The 23,761-nt window shown below is 45.3% G+C and overlaps 1 protein-coding gene across 10 annotated transcripts in view; it reads right to left on the reverse strand.

The window, feature by feature from the left end:
* Rbm10 (RNA binding motif protein 10) overlaps positions 1 to 23,761 on the reverse strand; it is a 34,011-nt gene that overhangs the window by 8,563 nt on the left and 1,687 nt on the right. For 6 of the 10 annotated variants that reach the window (XM_008824089.2, XM_029559144.1, XM_029559147.1 and 3 more), the window contains exons 2-6: positions 22,795 to 22,936; positions 6,637 to 6,820; positions 4,841 to 5,089; positions 2,962 to 3,031; positions 1,192 to 1,265 (exon numbers count right to left, since the gene is read on the reverse strand). In XM_008824089.2, coding sequence (XP_008822311.1) covers positions 1,192 to 1,265; positions 2,962 to 3,031; positions 4,841 to 5,089; positions 6,637 to 6,820; positions 22,795 to 22,811 — 594 coding nt within the window. In that variant the 5' untranslated portion in view covers positions 22,812 to 22,936. Of the gene's footprint in view, positions 1 to 1,191; positions 1,266 to 2,961; positions 3,032 to 4,840; positions 5,090 to 6,636; positions 6,821 to 22,794; positions 22,937 to 23,761 lie in introns of those variants that run through there. The other 4 variants (XM_008824090.2, XM_017795844.2, XM_008824091.2 and 1 more) reach the window with 2 other exon arrangements.

Consider the following 23,761-nt stretch of genomic DNA (forward strand, 5'->3'; position numbering starts at 1 on the left):
GAGCAGCTACTCGCCGCGCGCGCGCACACACACACACACACACACACACGCACCATCAAGCACGCAGTGGTTGATTGACCAATACCTGCTGAGTTGGGGGTTCTCCCCCAGCTTGACCCTGACACTGCCAGGCCACACCCAGGGCCAGCACTACAGAGGCTACACTTGGGGATAAGGGGAGATGGGCAGGGAAAGGAGTGGGGGGGGAGAAAAAGAGAGAGAGTGCGCACGAGCGCTAGTGCTGGAGAAGGGGAAAAAGAAAGCCAATTTAAGAGATGAGGCTGCCTTCCCAAAGCTGGCCAGGTCCTGGGCCCACCACATTAGCCTATTGGACCCGAACTACAGAGCCGGCCACAGGGCTGCCTCTGCCAGGACCCTCACCACAGCTACCTCTTCCTCCCCTGACACTTCTCTCCAGTGCTCTACACCAGTGATCAGGGCTGGGTGGCCAGGGCAGATGCTCTGGAGTCTCAGAAGGTCCCAATGCAGTTGAATTGGGATCCAGTGCCAAGCCAGGGGAACCAGCCCCCTCCGTTGCTGACAGAGCATAGTTCCTTACAGAGAAGGCAAAGGTGGGGCCTCCTGTGGATGGGGAGGGTGCTGTGAGGGGAGGGGCAAGCAAACTGAGCCCAGGGTGTCAATAAAACTATCACACTTGACTGGAACTTTCAACCAACAGCAGCGCTGTCCCTCTGCATAGAACTCAAAGGACCAAATTCACATGCAGAGAGCGGGCTGGCAAAACAAGTCTTGCTAGTTTGTGTGCCAACAGCTAAATTTCCCAGTGGAGAAACTTCCAGTGATCCTGAAAGCACAACCAAATTCTGGCTCTGCTGACTCGGGACCAGGGAGGTCTCTGCTGGGGTGTGGGAAACTAGGGGAAAGAACCCATTCTGGCGGTGCTTTCTCTGAAAGCACAGCCAGGAGAGGTGAGGGAGTGCTAGTGCCTGGCAGTAGGAAGGGGCCAGGGGATGGTGTTGAGTGTGGGCCCCAGATGGGAAACCCAGTGGGTAGCGAGAGATGGGAAGAGGAAATAGTGGGGGGGGGTCAGGAAAGGGGAGAGAGGGGACAGGGGGATGGGACACAGGGCCACAGGGCAGGGAACTGTGTCCATAAGATTCAGGCGATGGGGAGCACTGGATTATAAAGTAGTATTTGTTTGGGGGGGGGGTTCAAGTGCGGCAAAGCAACCTGATTGGCTTCCATCCATCGTGTAGCGTCCTGCAAGTGACTAAACTCGACGAAGGCGAAGCCCCGGCTCTGACCTGGAGACAGCATTCAGATACAGACGCAGTGGGTTAGTCAACAGCTTTGGACACACGGTGTTCCCAGGGGCAGAACCCGAGGGGAGAGGACCAGGGGCAGAAAGGGAAGGGGAAAGAGGAGAAAGGAAGAGAACAAAAGAGATCAGAGAGAGAGAGAGAGTAGGGAAGGCAGGAGACAAGGTAGATGGCAGGAAGGGGCAGGGAAGGGAAGGGAGGGAAGAAAACAAGAGTAGAAGAGTCAGATCAGGGTAGGAGACATATTCCAACTGGGCAGTGAGATGGGGCTCAGGCAATCTTCTGATGTAACAGATGGAGAAATAACTAGGAAAGAATGGATACAGCAGAGATCTGTCTCTAGAGGAGGAAGCTGCTGGATCCACATGGGCCAGAGCAAGTAACTCATGAACAGGCCCAGAGAAAGGCTAGTGGTGCCCAGGAGGAGTCCTGGAGCATGTACTTAATCAAAGGAGCAAAAGAGAAGCCAGGCTATCCTGATTTATGAGGCTATGGGGGCTCCTGGCACACAGGAAACCCGGGTGGTTAGGGACACAATCTCAGCTTAACCTCAGTGCAGGGGAAGGGGAGGATACTTGCTAGGGATCCACCTTAGCATCATAACAGGGAGACTATAGCCACAATCTAGGTCCTCCTAAACAGGAAAATGGTGGCTGGAGCTGGCCAAGAGGATCTTATAGAATCAGCCAGTACCTGGAAAAATGTTCAAAGCCATTAAGGGGCTATACCTGGGATCCCTCCTTAATAAAAGAAAAGCCCAGACTCTGTCAGTAACATGGTATGGCTGGAGTGAAGCAGAGGAGAAAGACCTATATGCCACCATGACAGACTAGGCCTGGCCAGGGCTGGGGAAGGGCTGTAGACTTAAGGTTAGAGGTAGGGATGGAAGGAGGCTTTGGATTTCGTGGGTCTGGAGAAGCATGCTTGATCTCCAGAAAAGTCACCATCAGGATGCACAGGAGGACAGAATAGTATAATTGGGGGGTGGGGGAAGGAGAGATGGAGGTTGTGGGGAGGAGAAGAGACTGAGATGGAGAAAGAAGCCCAGGCAGAGTGAGGCCCCACCGTGCCTGCCTTGGGGAGCCTGGGCAGTGGTCCTGTGGAGACAACTCCCCCCGCCACCCTGCTAACCTCAGGCCAGCTCCAAACAGCCTGCAAGAGGGAGGGAGGGAACAAACGAGGCCAGAAAGTTCTGGCTGCTCCTTGGGATGCACTTTGGATGAGAGCCATCCCCTGCCTCCCCTCTTGGGACACATGGGTGGGTCCATGTCAGACCTACTTTTGGTCAGAGGCTGTTGTCAGAGCAGTTTGAAAGAGAGCAAGGGGCACAGGAAGGAGAAAAGAGAAGGCAGGGAGTGTCCTGGGAAGGGTCACCACCTCAGATTCAAGAGTCTTAAAGAAGAGGTTTTCCAGGGTCAGGCTCTGGCCTTCCTTGTCCCCAGGGAGCAGTCAGCTCAGCCCTGAGCTGTATCCCCTCCTGGAAAGCTCCCCATGGAGGCTGCTGGCTGGAGCTGTGAGAGTCAGGGAGGGGAAAGAAGAAAGGGGTACCCCCCAGGCTGCCCATTCCCAGCAACGGCATGATGGGGGAGTAGGGAGGGGGAAGGAGAGGCAGAGGAAGGAGGGAGATTTGGAGGCCGAGGCTGGCCAGAAGAAGGGAACAGCACTGGGAACGAAAGCTCACCTGAAGATTTGTTCCGCATCAGCCGGACCTCCCGTGCTTGGACACCGTGGGACTGCAGCTGGCCACGAATCTGTACGGGAGAACAGAATGGGGTAGGTTCAGCAAAGAAGGTGGCTGGATATGTGAGGCCGGCTGAAGGCCTCTGAGCTCCAAGGGGTCATCAAGGAAAAAGACACACACCGCCTCCTCCGCCTCTTTTAGAGCTTTCCCAAGTAACAACAGCTTCAACCCACACCAGAACTCAGCCTCGCTTCCAGCCCTGGACTTGCAGAAAGTGAGTCAAATGAAGGCAGAAACACAGTACAAGGTAAAGGATGGCAGCAAGATGACCCCCCAGGAGCACAGAGACAACAGGAGAGCAAATGAGGCAGCAAGTCAGAATGGTGGGCCAGGCAATCTGATAAGGGGCTTAGTGGCAGCCATGAAGCAGGGAAAAGCTGGAATGCAATTCTTGCCCTTCACAAACTGCTCCCTCCCCCTGGCTTGCACAAAAAGACACCCATGGCACAAGGAGCAAACTGGGAGTTATAGGAGCCTGCACCAATCCCAGCCACACGAGGGGGAGAAACTCAAAAGACAAAAGGCAAGGTGGTAGATCTGGAAAGCTTCTTGAGTGAAATGAGCCTCAGAGAAGCCACAGGGGCAACACAGGACCAGGTGAGGCAGTCTAAGCTGGCAGCACCTCCTGTGGTAGGGGGTCTATACCAGACAGTCTTGGGGAAATGGACTCCTTTAGGGAGAAGTCTTTGTGCTTCTGGGCATTAGACTCATCAGGTTAACAGACAAGAAACAAGTCTTACACACATGGGTAAACACAAAGATGAAAAGGAAAGATATACAGAAGAGCTTATCAGGGTTCTGAAGAACCAGAGAGGGCTTGGGAAGAGGAAAGAATGTGAGCTCTGGGGTCCAGTAGCCTGGGTTCACACCCCAACTCTACTCTGCCACTTGCTGAAACATGGAATAAGTCACTTTGCTGCTTGAGGCTTTCTAGGGCTGACTACAATGTGTACCTTCCCAGCAGAGCCTCTGTGAAAATTTGATCAGATCTGGCATATGGCTCACCCTGCCATAAATCCTTAGGGAATGTCAGCAATCATCAACTGCCTGACTGTGAACAGGCAGGTGAGTCATACTTCAGAAGCCCTCACATTTCCAGGTAGGATTACTACTGCCACAAAATGGGGAGCTGGCACTTCCAGAGGAGTGCTGCTCAGAAAACTGACTGAGGCAGAGGGTACTGAGGAGGACAAGGATCAGGGAGGCTAGTCAAAACTTTAGTAGCACTCTTGGACTTTGAATGTAGCTTGCTGTAAAAACATCTGTATGAGAAGGAAATGAGGAAAGGGAGGAGGATGGAAGGCAGAGAAAGTCATAAAGTCAAATGGGTGGGAGAGCTATCAGCAGCCACCCAAGGCACTGTGGCCAGGCTAGTGATAAGTGCTGTCACTGCTGACAAAGGGGGGGCGGGTGGAATTTCAGAAAAATTCCATGGGCCCTAACCTTTCATTTCCATGGATTTCTACCACCAGGAATACCCAACACTGGGCCTGGCCCTCTATTCACATGTACAGAAAGGATGAAAGTCAATGAAATATGTAGGAAGGATGTTCATTTTCCACCCACCAGCACCAGACACCCATAGCTACTGCCCCTGGGCCAAGCCAGCCTGTCTGGCACTCCTCTCTTCCAGAAGGGGAATGGATGGGGCTGTCCCAGAGAAAGGGCAGTGCTGGGGTACAGGAGCTGGTATGGGAGAAGGGCTGAAAGGTGCTGAGGTTGGTGGGGAGGGAGGGGTGGAGAGAAGTTGAGGGTCCTGGAGGAGACCCAGCCTGGCCTCCTGCTCTGCCACCTGCCCAGGGCCATGGGGGGCACGTACGTCATCCTCAGTGGCTGCCTGTGGCAGCATCCTCAGCATGACGATGTTACTGGCCTTCTCCTCCTCCTCCTCCTCCTCCTCATCCTCCTCCTCCTCCTCCTCCTCCTCATCCTCCCCTTGCTCGGTCCGATAGTCCTGGTCCCGATAGTCGCCGTCTCTGGGGAAGCCTGGCGGGCCAGTGGGGCTGTGCCTGTGCCGCCGCCGCCGCCTACGCTGAGTCTCGGAGCCCGGGGAGGCCTCGTAGGAATCCTGGCCGACAGAATGAGATGAGAGACACCAGACGGGTAGTCAGTCTGGGCGGGCCTTGGGGCTGGCCGCTGGCTCTCTGAGGCAGGCCGGCTCTGAAAGCCAGGATGGGCGGGCTCCGGCTAAAGGCTCAGGCAGGCAGGGTGGGTAGGCCTTGGATTGCAGCCCTTTTACGGCTGGAAATGTTCCACAGGATACTTTGGGGGATTGCCTTCAAAGAATGGCAGTATTGGCCTGGAGGAGGAACTCCCAAAGGCAGGTGACAAAAACACACCTTAAACCTCCTTGGGATGAACTAGCCTGGGGTCAGCACACTAGACTTTGTCTTTGATTTCTCCCCTCCTCTTCCTTTGCCAGTTCAACTGGCATGTGTACAATTGTTCCCTGTGTTACTGAAGGCCACTTATCTCCTATAGTTTCCAACTTAAGCTCAGGCCCTGGAACCACACCAGCAGCATAAAGACAGCTTTAGAGATGAGCCAGAGGCAGCTAGCAGGAGTTAACCAAGGGTTGAGGGGCATGATGCTCCCCTTGGTCCTCATTCCTTAGCCTTGGCCAGGCCTCTGTCACTACCAGTTTCCTTCAAAGCAGAGTGTGGTTGCTGGGTTCGTGGTTGTTGCCCAACCTACTAATCATTTCAGGACTAAGGCCAGGCCTGAGCCTATACCCTCCCATCTGCAGGGGGACAGAGCCAGATAAGTAGATGTTCGATTCCCACACTTGCCAATGGTCCCTTCCCAGGGTCCACTCTACCCGTGGAGACAGTGAGGCACAGCTCAACAGCAGACAATGGGAAAACTTGGATGCCTGTATCCCCTGGCTACCAAAGCTGGTTGTCCACTAGGGGATCTTCAAACTAGGTCCTTTAGAAGACAGAAGGCAGCTCACATACAACAACCCCTCAGAGATGGGCTTATAAGAGTATCCTTTCCATCCTACCAGACAACTGCCTGCCTGAACCACGTCACTGACTACCCTTTCATACTGGCATTCCCAAGGCAAAGCTATTGCTACCTCTTAGATGTGGGTTCTCTGATGGTGAGCATCATGTCTCACTCTTCAGGCTATAGGTAACTATTCACATGGAACTGGCACCCCAGAGGTCCTTTCCTTCCCTTCTGCTGATACCAGAATGCCCAGGGTTAGCTTCCCAGAGCTGCATGGCTTGGTGATACCCTATTCCCTGGTTGCCCTTCCAACCCAAGATACTGGGTCCTATGGAAGTGATTCTTTTGAGTGCCCTAGATTGGTAGGAGCAGACAATATAGGGCTTGTAGCAAACCAAAGGCCAAAATGAACAACAGGGAAGAAGGGAAAGAGGTAGTAGCCAGGGGCCCTGAGAAATAGAGGCAAGCAGTGTGGAAGCCAGGGAGACCCAACTCAGGAGAAGAGACCTCAAAGAAGGGAGTGGGGACAGACCCTCCCCCAGGTGGCGCAAAGCAACTAAGCAGTCTGAAGGCACAGGAACAGAGTGCCACCTACACCTGGTGCTGTAGCCAGACATATAGGCCCTTCAGGAGCACTTCCCCCAGACCTGACCCTGCCCTCACCTCTGCACTCTGCTCCTCAGATGAGTCGTCATAGTCATGCTTGCCCTCCTGGCTGCCATATTCACGGGGGTATGATCGGTAGTCCATGTCTCTGTAATCATGGTCTCGGCTACGGTTCTCCCCACCATCATCCTGTGAGTGATCAGTGGCTCCATAGCGGCCAGTCCTGTCACCACGACCACCTCTAGGAGAAGAAGTATAGGAATTAGAAGGCCATCCCTTTCGAAAGGCTCAAGAGGTAAGGGTGACCCCATATCTCTCTCCCTAGGGCTTCAGTCTCACTCCTCATACAGGAACACTGAAAATCCACTTCATAGCATGGGCTAAATGCCACATGCTCTTAAAGCCAACCCACCTATCTCCAACCCTCCCTCATCTTTGTCTATATGCACCTCAGGTGTAGCCCCCTGACTGTTTTCCTTACCTCTATACAGGCCTCTCCCAGTTCTCTTTGCACCCAAAATCCAAAATATGAGTGTTCTCTATGGCAAGTCAATCATCCAACCATGTCATTCCCTTCAGTGACTTCTTAATAAACAGATAAAACACACAAATGTTCACCAAGATCCCATCAAGCCTTCATGGTGAGGTTTCTGCAGACATATCCCTGCCTGTCTCATTGTGCACGCCACTCCACCCACTTCAAAGCTACCTTACTAGAAGTAGCAGCTCTTCTGTTAATATTTCTCCAACTGCAGGGCTGTTGTGATGGCTGTCAAGAGCATGTACTGCTCTTGAAGAGGACCTGAGTTGGGTTCTCAGCACCTGTGCTGGGCAGCTCACAAATGCCTATAACTCCAGCTCCAGGAGAACCAATGCCATCTTCTAACCTCTGTGGACACCTGTACATGCCCACACAGATACAGGTAATTAAAAAAAATCCTCTGGCAGGGTGTGATGGTATATGCCTTTAATTCCAGCACTCAGGAGGCAGAAACAAGAGGATCTTTGTGAGTTCAAGGCCAATATAGACTACATAGCAAGACTTAGGCCAGCCAGAGCTACAGTGGGACCCTGTCTCGAAAAACAAAACAAAATTTCTCCAACTGTGGTAACGATAAAATAATGCCACACTGGCAATCTTAAAGCTGATTTAATTTGTAAGTCTTTGATGAATTAAAAATTACTATAGGGGCTATGGATATAGCTCAGGGGTAAAGTGCTTGCCTAGTAAATGAAGATCCCCACCTTCTATCTCAAACACTGGGGGAAAAAAAACCTACTAGGTCTGTAGTCCCAGATGCTCAAGAGCCTGAGGCAGGGGACTTGTGGCCAGGAGTTCAGGGTTAGCCTCAGCAATAGCAAGACCCCTCGCCTAAAAAAAAAAATGAGGCCGTGGATAAAATTTAGTGGTAGAACATAGGTCCAGCATGCAGAAGGCCTTGGGTTTGATTCTCCACACCATAAAAAAATTACTCAATGATGGACCACACCTACTGGGCTCACTACCTTATTCTTCAAAGCTCAACACAGTACTAAGGACTCAGCAGGTGCTGACATTTTTTATTTTATTTTTTAAATTTTATGTGTATGGGTGTATTGCTTGCATATATGTAAGTGCACCCATGTTGTACAGTGCCCTTGGAGCTCAGAAGAGGATGTTGGATGCCCTAGAACTGGAGTTATGATGGTTGTTAGCCGCCAAGTGGGTGCTAAATGCTCTTTAGTGCTCTTAAATGCTGAGCCATCTCTTCAGCTTCCTAACAATTATTTTTTAGATAAGAAGACCACTACCCAGGAGTAGTGGCTCATGTCTATAATTCCAGCACTGAAGAGGCAGAGGCAGGTAGATCTTTGTGATGTTTAGGACAACTCAGTCTACGTAGTAGCAAGTTCCAGGTCAGCTGGGGCTACAGGGAGACACTATCACTAAATAAAACAAAAAGTATTCTAAAAGGATCCAATACATGTTCTTCAAAAAAAGAAAGCAGGTGGGTGTGACGGCACATGGCTTTAATTGTAGCACCTGGGAGACAGAGGCAGGCAGATCTCTGTGAGTTCAAGGCCAGCCTGGTCTATACAGCAAGTTCCAGGCCAGTTGGGGCTACATGGAGACCCTGTCTCAAAAAGACCAAAAATAAATGAATGAATAAATAAATAATTTTTTTTAAAAAAGAAAGAAAGCATGATGCTACAGCTATTTAGCTCAGTGGTGGAGCACTTGTCTTTCATCGACAAAACCCTGGGTTTTCTAAAGAAAAAACTAGAGACGAAAAAAAGAAAACACGGTCAAGCAAGAATCAGACCCCATAGAAGAACGCAATGGGATTTCAATTATGGCCAGAAATAACAATAGAATGTGACTCAGTAGTAAAAGCACTTCTTACTCTTCTGGAGGGCTGGAGTTTGGTTCCTAGCACCCACACTGGGCAGATCACAACTGCATGTAAGGCCTTCTTAGGTGCCTGTCTACATATCCACGGCATATACTCAAACAGACATACAATAATAATAAAAATAATAATGAACTCTGTAGAGATGCTGGATACAAAATTAATATGCAGAAATACATATATTTCCTGTATTCAGATAATCACTGTTTAGAAAACAAAAAGATGCTACCCATGATTGCATCTAAAAGGTTAAATTATCTATACATGTGAAAGACCTTATGACTATTCTTCATATACATACCAAGATACAATTAAAGTAGATCAAAGATTTACTTTTTTTTTTTGAGACAAAGTCTCCCTGTAGCCACAGCTGGCCTGGAACTTGCTATGTAGACCAGGCTGGAATTAAAGGCATGTGCCACCATGTAGGCTCTTAGTGTTTATCTCAGGCTGGCCCTGAATTCACCATGTAACCCAGACTAGCCTGGAACACATGATCTTCCATTTTCAGCTTTCTAAATGCTGGGAATATAGGCATGAATCACCACACCAGCTTGGATCAAAGATTTAAATGGAAAAAAAATAAACCATAGTAGGAAAAGAAAAAAGCCAGGTGTGGTGGCACATGCCTATAATTCCAGCCCTCAGGAGGCTGAGGCAGGAGGATCCTAAGTTTGATGCCAGCCTGAGCTATGTTGAAAAACAAACAAACAATAGGCTGGAGAGAAGGTTCAGTGGTTAAGAGCATTGGCTGCTCTTGCAGAGGACCCGGGGTTCAATTTCCAGCACCCACATGGCGGCTTAACAACCACCTGTAACTCCAGTTTCAAGGGATCTGATGCCCTCTTCTGAACTCCATTGCACAACATAGGTACATTTGTACACATGCAGGCAATATAGTCATACACATAAAATAAAAATAATAAAATTTATTAAAGAAAAACAGGGAGAGAGAGATGGCTTAGCAAGTAAAGACACTTGCTGCGCAACAACACAAACAATATGAGGTCAATTCCCAGAACCCATAAAAAGGTGGAAGGGTAGAAAGAAACAACCACCTCTACAAAGCTGTCCTTTGACCCCCACACTCACGCTGCAGCACACAATGCTCCCTCCTCCCAATAAGAACAAATAATTGGGGCTGGAGGGATGGCTCAGTGGTTAAGAGCACTGACCGTTCTTGCAGAGGACCTGGGTTCAATTCCCAGCACCTACATGGTAGCTAACAACCATCTGTAACTCCAGTTCCAGGGGATCCGACACTTTCTTCTGACCTCCATGGGCACTGCACAACATGGGTGCATTTACATACATGCAGGCAGTACACTCATACACACACAAAAAATATTTTTTTAAAACAAGAATAAATATTTTAAAAATGGGCCAGGGATATAGCAGTGGTAGAGTGCTTCTGTGCATGCACAAAGCTCTGGCTTCAAACCAGAAAAAAAGAAACAGTAAACGAAGAAAAAAAGAATTTCTTCATAATCTTTTATGTGCTCTATTACTGAGCTAAGCCTCTAGCCTTTTAGTATTGAACTGGGGAAAATGATGACCCAAATCCCAACATAGAAGAAAAAGATTATGTAGTTGAACTATATGAAAATACTTATGCTTGGGGAGCTAGAGAGATGGCTCAGCGGTTAAGAGCATTGGTTGCTCTTGCAAACGACCTGGGTTTGATTCCCAGAACCCACATTGTGGCTAAAAACCATCTGTAACACCAGTTCTAGGGGATCTGAAGCCCTCTTCTGACTTCCTCAGACACTGCATGACACAAGTGCACTCACATACATGCAGGGGACTCACATACATCTGGGACTAGAGGTGTGCGCCACCATGCCCGGCCAGATGCACTTTTAATTATATCACGGAAAGCAATATCATCATGACTTATCTGTTGATACTGATCATGATCATCTGGTTAAGATGGCGGTATCTTAATTTTTCTCCCCTACAAAAATTTTTTGGAGGAGTCAGGGATATAGCAGAAAACTTGCCTAGCATGCATGATGTCTTCAGTCTGATCCCTAGCACTGCATAAAAACCAGGTGTGGTGGTGCTTGTCTATAATATCATAACTTGGGAGGTGGAGGCAGGAGAACCAGAAGTTCAAGATGGTGCTTTGGCAACATAGGGAGTTTAAGGTCAGTTGTGGCTAGAGACCCTGTCTCAAAAACATATTTCTATTTTGCCCTCTCTATACTGTTTGGATGCAAGTCACTAAAACCAATATAATTTGGAATCTATCTTCTTTTTCTTTTCTGGCTTTTTTTTGAGACAGGATCTCACTATGCAGCCCTGGATGGCCTGGAACTTGCTGTGCATACCAGGCTGGCCTCAAATTCATAGAGGATCTGCCTGCCTTTGCATCTTGATTAAAGGATTAAGGGATTAAAGGTATGTGCCACCACATGCAGCCTTTTTTATTTTATTTAGAGATGGAGTCTCACTACAAAGCCCTGGGAGGCCTGAAACTCACTATATAGACCAGGCTAGCCCTGAACCCATAGAGATCTACCTGCCTCTGCCTCATGTGCTGGGATTAAAGGTATGCACCTGGATCTAGAATGTTTCTATAGGGAAGATTTTTGACAAAATATTTTAAAATAAAATATTTTTATTTTTTGAGAATTTCATACATGTATACAGGTATTTTGATCATATCACCCCTACTCCTCTCAGACCCAACCCCACCCCTCCTAATTTCATATCTTATTTTTTTATAGACTCATGGATATAGGGTATCCAGTGGATTGTGGTCACTCTACTAGGTGCCACACCCTAACAGAAAATGGACTCTCTCCTTCCCCAAGAAGCCATCAACTATCAAAAGCTTCTCAGCTAGGGTGGGGACTTGTAAGCAACACACAAAAACCATTTTAACACAAAAGATTTAGAAAACGCCAAATGATTGAACACACATATACCACTCTGTAGATATAAAAGGTTACATTTCAAATTTGTTAATGGCAAAATTGACTCTAGTGAATAATAGTAGTGATAACTAGCCCAGGAATCAGCAAATTACAACCAGTAGGTCAAATGTAGTCTTTTTATTCATTAAAAATATTTTTTTGAATTTACTTCATGTTAAATAGTAGAGGTGATAAACATTACCAGTGAAATCTACCTGATGACTTTATATCCATACTCAGGTACTAGGGATCTGAGTGTAACGAACTGTGACTAGTAATACTCAGACACATAGAGATTAAAGACATATGTGCAAACATCAAAGTGGTATTAGCATTAAAAATGTAGGAAACAGCATATTTTAAGATGAAATGGATATCTTCTTTAAAGGGCAAAAACTCATTCAATTTTATATCTTACAGAGTTTATACTGAGTTCAGTCTGTATTAATTTCAACTGTGAACCTAAAAATTTACAGCCACCTTTGAAAGAGATGTATCCTTGCTCTGGAATGTGTTACTGAATATGTTAAAGCTGTAATGAAATGCTTCTTCTAATCATGTGGTTATTCAATTTTAAAAAATTGAAAAAAAAATCACATTAAATTAAAAAATATTTTTTTGAAATAGGGTCTCATGTAATCCAGACTGGACTTGAACTTCTGATCCTCTTGCCTCAGTCTCTAAAGTGCTGAAATTAGAGGTGCGTACTACCATGCCCCATTAAATCTAATTTTTTGTTGCTGTTATTGTTTTGCAGTACTGGAGACTGAACACAGGGTCTCATGGTTGCTAGGTAAGCACTCTCCTTCAAGCTACATCCCCAACCTAATCTAGCCTTTTTTATATCTTTTAAAATATGTTTTGGTTTTTCATGATCCTCTTGCCTCAGACTCCCAGGTGTTGAAATTACATTATGTGAGTCACCATACCTGTCTAATTTAGTCTTATCAAATAAAATTTTATTAAAATATAGTTATATCTATTCATTTACATATGGTTGGTGGTTATTTTATTCGAGTAGTTCCAAGAGACCACACTGCCACTTCACATATATACAAAAATGTGTTGACTCCTAAGAAAATAAAGTTGTTTAATTACCTATTTTTTTTTTTTGGTCTTTTTGAGACAGAGTCTCTCTGTAGTCTCAACTGGCCTGGAACTCTCTATGTAGACCAGGCTGGCCTCGAACTTACAGAGATTCACCTGCCTCTGTCTCCCAAGTACTGAGATTAAAGGCATGCACCACCACACCCGGCTAGCTATATTTATTTATTTATTTATTTATTTATTTATTTATTTATTTATTTTTATTTTATTTTTTTGTCTTTTTGAGACACGGTCTCCCTATAACCCCAGCTGGCCTGGAACTCACTATGTAGACCAGGCTGGCCTCAAACTCACAGACATCCACCTGCTTCTGCCTCCTGAGTGCTGAGATTAAAGGCATGTACTACCACACCTGGATTCAGTTCACTTCTTAAATTTTTACTTTTTGGTCTTTTTGGGCCCCTGTAGCTCCAGCTGTCCTGGAACTTGCTATGTAGACCAGGCTGGCCTCAGTCTCACAGAGATCCACCTGTCTGTGTTTCCTGAGTGCTGGGATTAAAGGCCAGTGCCACCATACTTTAACAGTTACTTTTAAGTTACCTTTTGTTGTGTAGTGATTTCCTCCAAGATGAAACCTTCTATCTTGGAGGCCAGCCTGGGCTACATAGCGAGTTCCAGGCCAGCTGGGAGACTTCTGTCTCAAGAAGACCCAAAAAACAATGGAGAAGGACCCAAAGCAGTGGTGCATGTCTGTAATCCCAGAATTGGGGAGGCTGAAGCAGAGGATCATGAGCTTGAAGCCAGCCTGGACTACCTAATGTGATTGTCTCAGAAAGACTGGAGAAGTCTCCCTCAGCAAGAGTCCAAACACAGAAGTTATAAAACAAAAAAGCAATAGCTTTATTTGGCTATGTAAAAGTTAAAAATATCTAAAGTGTAAAAAAATGAACTTGGAAATACGCATATGATAAGTGAACATGGCAAAATGATAGAATTTAGTAGATGGATATATAGGTATTCACTATAAAATTCTTTCAACTTGCTATCTGCTTCAAATTTCTTAATAAAATATTGAAAAAAGTACAAAATTAAAAGATAAAATATCAGTTGAGCATGGTGTGCATGCCTGTGATTCCAGCAGTTAGGGGACCGAGGGAGGAAGAGCAGGAGTTCAAAGTCATCCTTGGGTACACAAGTTTCAGGCTAGCCTGAGTTACAAGAGACCTTGTCTCAGCAAAACAAAACACTAAATATCCTTTAAGACATTTTAGTCAACATCTTATCTATCCATCATCCAACCATCTACGTTTTCTTTCGTTTTTTTTTTTTGAGACAAAGTCCATCCACCCATCCCTCCATCCCTCCATCCACCTATCCAGTTTTTCTTTCGTTTGTTTTTTTGAGACAAGGTCTCCCTGTAGCTCCAGTTGGCCTGGAACCTGCTATGTAGACCAGGCTGGCCTTGATCTCACAGACATTCACCTGCCTCTGCCTCCTGAGTGTTGGGATTAAAGGAGTGTGCCACCATGCCTGGCTATCTAGTTCTCTGATAAATGGTCAGGTAGTCTCTAGCCTCAATCTCACTATGTAGTTGAGGTTAGCCCTTCTGCCTCTGTCTCTCTAGTGCTAGGACTGATTATAAGCATATGCAACCACTAACCAGCAATTTCTAATTTTTCATAATTGTCTATTTATTCACTTATTCATTCAAGTATTAATGTAGCATTTACTATGTTCTAGGTGCTTAGGATATTACTGTGACTAACAGAAAACTTCTTATACTCATGAGATCAGAACCCAAATTGTTCCTTTATGACAATTTCCTAAACAAGAAGTCACTGTCATCTTTACTTTAACAGGGTTTTTTGTTTGTTTGTTTGAGACAGGGTCTAATATAGCGCAGGATGGACTCCAATTCTTGATCCTCCTGCCCTCCTCCCTCCCCAGTGCTTGACTATCTTTACAATTTCAGCTTCAAAATTTTTTTTGCATGCTTGTTTACTATAGCTATAACTATCTGAACTCTAGTTATCCGAATTCAAGCACAGAGTAGATATAAATACATTTTTATTTATTCACTTATGTATTGTGCTAACCCTAACTCCAAGCCTCACAAATGTTAGGCAGGCACCCTGCTACTGAACTATACTATCAGTCTTTTAACTTCTTAGATGAAATATGAATTTTTTTCCTTTTTCTTTCTTTCTCTCTTTTTTTTTTTCCCCTCGGTCTTTTTGAGACCTGTAGCCCCAACTGGCCTGGAACTCACTATGTAGACCAGGCTGGCCTTGAACTCACAGAGATCCATCCACCTGCCTCTGCCTCCCAAGTTCTGGAATTAAAGGCGTGCACCACCACCCCAACCCAGATGAAATTTAAAAAAAAAAAATCAGCTGGGTGTGGTGGCGCACGCCTTTAATCCCAGCACTTGGGAGGCAGAGGCAGGCGGATCTTTGTGAGTTCAAGGCCAGCCTGGTCTACATAGTGAGTTCAGGTCAGCTGGGACTACAGGGAGACTCTGTCTCAAAAAGACAAAACAAAGAAAAACAAAAACAAAAACAACAACAACAACAAAACAAATCTTGGAGAGATGGCTCCAGCAGTTAGGAACACTGGCTGTTCTTACAGAGGACCCAGGTTCGATTCCCAGCACCCACAAAGTGGCTAACAACCATCTGTAACTCCAGTTCCAGGGGAATCCAACACCCTCTTCTGACTTCTGCTGGCATTGCTTGGCATACACTTACATACATGCAGGCAATATACTCATACACATAAAATGAAAATAATTCTTTAAAAACCTTGAACTGACACCCAGGATCTAAATTAAATAACTTTAGGTATTAAACTCTTGCTATCTAAACTAAGGAAGAGAACATATTTGGATAGTGAATATTTTTTAATTTGGCCCCTGAGCACTTAATATTTCCCAAAGAAAAACTCCTTATGAATAATACAATTTTAGCAAGCAAGACTGAATCACAACACATGGGGAATTCCACAAAATGAATGTATTTCCAGAAAACATAATATGCCAAAATTAACAGAAGAGGCAAAATGGTAATCAAAATCTAACACCATAGGCTAGGGAGTTAGCTCAATCAATAAAGTGTTTGCTGTATAAGCATGAGGGCCGGAGTTTGGTACCCAGCACCCACATATAAAGTCCATAAAAGGGCAAACATCAGGGCCTGGAGAGATGGCTCAGCAGTTAAGAGCACTGGCTGCTCTGGCAGAGGACCCAGGTTCCATTTCCAGCACCTACTTGGTGGCTAACAATCACCACAACTCCAGTTCCAGATTCAATGCCCTCCTCTAGCTTCCCATGGGCATTGCATGCACAGGTGCACTTACATACATGCAGGCAAAGCACTTGTACATATAAAAATAAGAAGCCGAGCAGCACGGGGAAGCAGAGACAGAAGGATCCCCGGATCTCACTGATTGGCCTGCCTAGCCTAATCATGGTGTCCCAGTTCCCAGTAAGAAACCTTGTCTCAAAAATAATGAGGTAAGGCCAGTGAGATGGCTCGGTGGGTAAAGGGACCTGCTGCCTAGCTTGAATTCAATCCCCAGAATCCACATGATGGAAGGAGAGAACAGACTCCTGTAAGTTGTCCTCTCACCGACACTTGTATGTCATGGCATGCACATGTATGCACAGGCATACATACACACAATAAATAAAAATATATTAAAATTTGAAAAAACAAGGTAGATGGTTCCCGAGGAACAATACCCAAGGTTAACCTCTAGCTTCCACAGGCACACATGTAGACATCCACATATGTGCACACACCCCCAAAAGCTGAATGTGTAGCTCATTGGTAGAGCTGTTGCCCAGCATGCCCAAGGCTCTCGGTTTTCTCCCCAGAACTGAAAAAGAAATAAAAACAAACAAGGGAAACTTGAACTCCTGATCATCCTGCCTCCACCTCCTGAGTGCAAGTATTACAGGCGTGCAACACAATGCCCAATTTGACCCTGTATATTCTTTTTAAAAAATATTTTATTTATTATTTTTATTTTATGTGTATAAGTGTTATGCCTGCATGAAGGTAAGTGCACCCGTGTCATGCAATGCCCATAGAGGAGAGAAGAGGCTGTCGGATCCCCTGTAACTAGAGTTACAGACAGTTGCTAGATGTCATGGGGGTGCTGGGAATCAAACCTGGGTCTTCTGCAAGAACAGTGTTCTTAACCACTGAGCCATCTCTCCAGCCGGACCCTGTATATTCTTAATCACAAAACTCCCAGTATTCAGCTAAGCAAATGGCTATCCATAAGAAAAACCGTATGTGTAGGGCTGAGAAGATGGTTCAGGTGGTAAAGCTCTTGCTTCAAAAGCAAGAGGACTTGCATGCAGACCCCCAGGATGCAGGTCAAAAGCTAGATGTAGTGGTGTGTGCTTATAATCTCAGTGATGACAAACTTGGAAGAGACAGGTGGATCCCTGGAGCTCAGTGGCCCGCTAGCCTAGCCTACTTGGTAAAATTCCAGGCCAATAAGAGACTTGTCTCAAACAAACGGTAGAAGGTGCTTGAGAGTGACATTCAAGGTCGTCCTCTGACCAACACATATGTGTACAAATACATGCATGTGCACAGCCCCCCACACAAAGAAAGATCACATGGCTAATTCTGGCAAACAGGAAGTAAACAGAAATATTACATAAAAATTCCAGTGTACTCTTAGTATGCTAATGTATGCCTTTTTATTCCTTTTCTGTTTTCATATTGCCAGAGGAAGAGACTACCTGTCAGTTCAGAACTCACCATCTCTTTGCCAACTGTCTTCATGGGAAAGAAAAATTTAAACTATTCTATTTAACCTATTTATTAGATTTGTGTTGCAACCAGCCAAAGTGAATCTTAATGTATATACTGAGAATCACTAGTATTGCTTAACATGGTACTAAGAGTCCTGGGCAATGCTATAATGAAGGGGTAGAATTAAGGAGTTATAGGGTGGGCCCAGTGTGGTGGCATGTGCCTTTAATCCCAGCACTTAGGAGACAAACACAGTAGAGCTCTGTGAACTTGACGTAAGCCTGCTCTACCTAAGTGAGTTCCAGGCCAGCCAGGGCTATATCGTGAAACCCTATCTAATGAATGACAGGGTGGCTATGCATTCAACAATCTTAGCTATTCAGAAAGACTGTCAGAATTAATGCTGAACTGCTAAATCTAATGAGAGAATATAGCAGAAGATAATTTACAGAAGCCAATAGCTTCCTTCTATCTCAGAAAATGCCCACATGTAAAAAATTTTAAGAGCAATAAAACTATTAACATACACAGGAGTTATTATTTTTTTTAATTTTTTTTACGTGTGTGTGTGCCCACAGAGGCCAGAAGCGGTGCTGGATTCCTTGAAGCTGGAGTTACAAGTGTTTATGAGGCACTTGACGTGGATGCTGAACTCTGGTCCTCTAAAAGAGCATGAAGTACTCTAAGCCACTGAGCCATCACTCCAGCCCCTTAGGAATCACTTTAAGAAACAACTTTAACAGACATATTTTTATACCCTTTAAATAAATTTTAAAATATTCTTTGTACAGGTCTTGGATAAGATAGCTATTTATAAAGATTACAATTTTCCCTACACCAAATGAAGAAATTTGATATAATCTCAATTGAAAGTCTTATTTTTAGGGACTTGATAAAAAAAATTTTGTAGTGTTGGGGATAGCACCCAGGGCTTCACACATGCTAAGCACATGCTTCATCACTCAGTCTCTTCTGAAAAGTATTTAATTTATCATTTTTATTTTATGTGTATGAGTGTATTGCCTACATGTAAGTGCAACTGTGTAGTACAATGCCCTCGGAGGTCAGAAGAGGGCATTGGATCCACTGGAACTGGAGTTTCAGATGGTTGTTAGCCACCATGTGCGTACTGGGAACTGATCTGGGTCCTCTGCAAGAGCAGCCTGTGCTCTTAACCACTGAGCCATCTCTCCAACCCCTCACTCAGCCTCTTATTAAGTTTTTATCTAGAATAAAGCTCCACAAATGGCTAATCAACTTTAAAAAGAGCAAAGAGAGATCTATGCAGGTATTGTATAAAGCCCAAATAATGAAAACAGATTATGGTACAACTTAGATTGCTCAAGATGGAGAGAACTTGAGGCACCACAAATAGGGCAAGAATGGCCAGGAGTGGTGGACCACAGCTTTAATCCCAGCACTTGGGAGGCAGAGGGAGGTGGATATCTGAGTTTGAGGCCAGCCTGGTCTACAGAGTCAGTTCCAGGGCAGCCAAGGGTATATAGTGAGAACCCTGTGTCAAAAAAAAGGACTATTTAGGAGGTGATACTCAGCAAACTGCCCACTATATGAAGGAAAATAAAACTAGAACCTGCCTTCATACTGTATTAAAAAGTGGACTCTAAATGAATTACAGAAATGAATGCAAAAGGCTGAAACTCTTTGTGATCTAGGGTAGGAAAAGAGAAGATTTTGAAAAGGAAAATAGTAAGTCAAGAAAGTAATGATTTTTGTGCATCAAAATTAAGAACAGGTATCCAAGCACTCAGGAGGCTTTTCAGGAAGACTGAAAAGTCTGAGGTTAGTCTGAGCTGTTATAGTGAGTTCCAGGCCATTATAGTGATTATAGTATGAGATCCTGTCTCAACAACAAAAACAACAGGTATCTACCATTGGCAGAATTATGAAGCAAATGCAGCAGGCATGCCCCATGGTGCCTTTGGCAGCAATTAGAGACAAAACATTAATATACAAATGGCATTATAGACAGACCTAAAAAACATAGTGCTGAGTAATAGGAAGTTCAGGAAACAGAACAAACACTGTAGCACTATGTTGTTTGTGAAAATTGAAAACAGACACTTGAAACAACACTACCTATTTTAGAAGGATACACATTAAGCACAACAGAGCTCCTGCCCACAGAGGTGGGAATTGGGAATAAAAATGAAGAAATAAACTCAGCAAGAGGCCTTGCACTGACTGATCTATGCTAAAGCCAATTTTGAACCAGAAAGTGTGATTAACTTGGGAGCTGGAGAGATGGCTCAATGGTTAAGAGCACTGACTGCTCTTGCAGAGGACCCGGGTTCGATTCCCAGCACCCACATGGCAGCTAACAACCATCTGTGACTCCAGTTCCAGGGGATCTGACACCTTCTTCTGACCTCTGCAGGCATTGCATGACATGGGTGCACTTACACACATGCAGGCAATACACTCATACACATAAAATAAAAATAACACAAAAAAGAAAGTGTGATTAACTCAAACCTCAGCATTTCAGGTCCTTTAAAAGCCAAAAGAAGCTGGGAGTGGTGGCGTACACCTTTAATCCCAGCACTCTAAAGGCAGAGGCAGGCGGATCTCTGGGAGTTTGAGGCCAGCCTGTTCTACATAGTGAGTTTCAGGCCAGCTGGATTACAGGAAGACCCTGTCTCAAAAAGACAAAAAAAAAAAAAAAAGACCAAAAGAAATCTGGTGGCCTTACTTGGCAAAGTTCAAAGCAAGTACAGCTACTATATGAAACTCAGTCACATGGTACCTTCTAGCCCACAATCAAATCATCTCCTCTCTAATCTCTTTCTTGAGAAGAGGGTACTATATTGAACCTAACATTTCACACATGCTAAACAAGTTCTGTCACTGAGCTATATCCTCAGGCATCAAATGGTATGTGCCTATAATCCCAGTACCTGGGAAGCTGAGGCAGGAGGATCACAGGGAGTTTGAGGCTACTCTGGGCTATATATTGAGTTCCAGGTGAGTACAAACTACATGGAAAGACCCTGTCTCAAAAATGAACGAATGGGGGCGGGAGAGATGGCTCAGCGGTTAAGAACACTGGCTGTTCTTGCAGAAGACCCAGGTTCAAATCCGAGCACCCACATGGCAGCTAACAACTGTCCGTAACTAGAGTTCCAGGGGATCCAACAGCTTCTTCTGTCCTCCATGGGCACTGAATGACATGGGTGCACTTACATACATGCAGGCAATACACGCATACACATAAAATAAAAATAATAAATAAAATACTAAAAATGAACAAATAAGCCAGGCGTGGTGGCGCACGCCTTTAATCCCCACACTCGGGAGGCAGAGGCAGGCAGATCTCTGTGAGTTCAAGGTCAGCCTGGTCTACATAGTGAGTTCCAGGCCAGCTGGGGCTACAAGGTCTCAAAAAGAGCAAAAAAAAAACAAAAAACAAAAAACCGAATAAATATATAGCAAGACTAAATGACACAAGATGACAGTTCTATGTCAAATTTGGGTTCACGTCTCAGAAAACTAAATAGGAGAAACCCTTTATAAGACATTTCTAGCTGGGTGTAGTGTCAATACTCTGGAGGCTCAAGCCTCAAGCAGGAATGTTAGAGATCAAGGCCAGTCTGGACTACAGGGACATTTATAAGCTGCTCTTGGTAGTACAGGCCTATAATCCCAGATACTTGGGAGATTGTGGCAGGAGAATTGCAAGCTCAAGTCTACAAGTCTGGTCTGAGCTGCAGAGTACATTCACGACCAGGCTTAGTAAGATTCTACTTCAAAAAAAACAAAAAGGTTAAGGATATATATAGCTCAGTGGTACAGCACTTGCATTAGGTTCAACTCCCAGTATTACATACATGCACACGTGCATGCAAAGGTGTTTCCAAAACTACTTTCGCTCCAACGTTTCATAAGTTTGACTCTTTTTTTTGAGACATGGTGTCATGTAGACCATGTTATTTTTGAACTCCTGATCCTCCTGACAGCACCTCCCAAGTGCTAAGATTATAGGCATGTACCACCACACCTAGAAAATTTATTGACTCTTAATAACAGCCTTTCTGAGTCAGGTCTACTTTCCTAGGCACTCTTAAAATGCAGTGGATTGTCAGAATCACCTGGGGCAGTAATCCACCAGGATATCATGGGATCGTGGACTTTTACCCAAGAGCTCTATATTTTACTGTGTGTCCTAAATGTTTCTTGTTTGGTACCAGTGTTGGAAAAAAAAATCTATAGAAGCCCAGTGAGGTGGCACAATCCTAATAGTCACAGATATTCACAAGGATCGTTTGAGCCCAGGATTTCAAGGTCAGCTTAGACAACAGAGCAACACCCCATCTCAAAACAAATAGAACACCCTGTATGAGCTGGGTATGGGGGTGCACATCAGTCAACTCAGTACTTAGGAGGCTGAAACAGCAAGATCACAAGTTGAAAGCCAGCATGGAATACAAAGGGAAACCCTGTCTCAAGACAAAATAAAACCCATCCTCACAGGCGAGGAAGATGGCTCTCTTAGTAAACTGTGGTACAAGCACCAAGACTCAAGTTCAATTCCCCAGAACCCATGCAAAAAAGCCAGGTGTGAAATGCGCTTTCCAGTGCTGGGGAGCTAGAGACAGGAGGCTCCCTTAGGCTTGCTTGCCAGTCAGTATAGCTGAGTCTGTGAGTCCCAGGTTCATAGAGACCCTGTCTCAAAAAATAAGACGGAGAACAATTGAGGAAGATATCTGGTGTTGGCCTCTGGTCTCCATTTCCACATGCATATACATACATATACACAAAAAAACCCACCCTCACATCTAACCATGGTATTCATCAATCATAGTATTCATCTGGCAATCACCTATAAACTGTGTGGTCTTCCTTGTGAGACCACGCATACCAAGATAGCACATAAAGGAGACGTACAATCATATCTCATTCATTCATCAATGCATTCCTAGCTCATGACAGGCATCAAATACACATGTACTGAAAAGAAACCACTCCTTTGCTGTACTGTTTCCTTTGCTCAGAAGTGCTCAGCTCCATTCCAGATCAGTTCTCTCCCGGAGGCATGCCTAGGGTGTGTGGGAAGGGTGGGAGTAGGTAACTCACCGTCTTTCATACTCCATATCCTGATAGGATCCTCGGGAGCTGCTGGGGCCCCTCCTCAGTTGCTGGCTTCGTTTCACTTCCCAGCCACTCCCACTGCTGCCACCATGATCTGCCAGCCTGGGTGACGCCTCTTGCAGAGACTCTGCAGAAAATGGAAGGAAGAAAGGGGTCAAGGCAGTTAGAGCAGAGAGGGCCTCCTTGAGAGGCTGTCATTGTCAAGGCCTTCTGCTGTCCTGTAGCCCTGGGACATTGTTTTACACTTCCTAGTGCTCCTGTGCATCAATGCAGGAAGGCTGCCCCTACTTAGTCTACTCCTTCCTTTTCTCAGAAGCATGAGGCAAGACATCAGTGCCCTAAAAAACAGTAAAGCCTTTATCAGACAAAGAGCATCTTACAGAGACTTGGTGGGACTACCAGTTAAGTGAGCAGGGCTTTGCAATCTGAGACTGGTAGACAAATGTAAGCCTTGTGGCTGCTTGGTGGGATGGGAGGCCAAGAGCTGAATGATTTGCCTGGATTAGGCACATTAGGCACAGAGAGATTTCACAATTGGATTGGGATACAACTCAGGAGTAGAACACTTGCCCTGCATGTGCAATGCCTTGGGGTCTCATCCCCAGCATCACAAAAACAACTACTAAAAACCCAAATACAAAACAACAATAGCAAAACATGTCACAATGGGATTCCTAGGTTCCTTCCCATGGGTCAAGGTATCATTTCATCCTCCCAGCAAGAAGCTGGCTGTACTCTCTCAAGGAGCCAGAAATCTTTAAAGGCTCTTGGAGTGTGTGTGTGTGAAGGGACTAACTTGGCAACAAGACTTTTGCCACCTTCCTGGGCTCCTGGCCAACACTGCTCTGGTCTTCACACAGTAAGTGGCTCAGCCCTGATGTGCAGCCAGGTCCCCAGGTAGATCTCTCCCCAAGGGCTCTGAGGCTAAGTTTTCCAGAGGAAAAAGGTGCCT

This window comes from Nannospalax galili, unplaced genomic scaffold, assembly GCF_000622305.1.
Source record: "Nannospalax galili isolate Female #2095 unplaced genomic scaffold, S.galili_v1.0 scaffold129, whole genome shotgun sequence".
NCBI lineage: Eukaryota > Metazoa > Chordata > Mammalia > Rodentia > Spalacidae > Nannospalax > Nannospalax galili.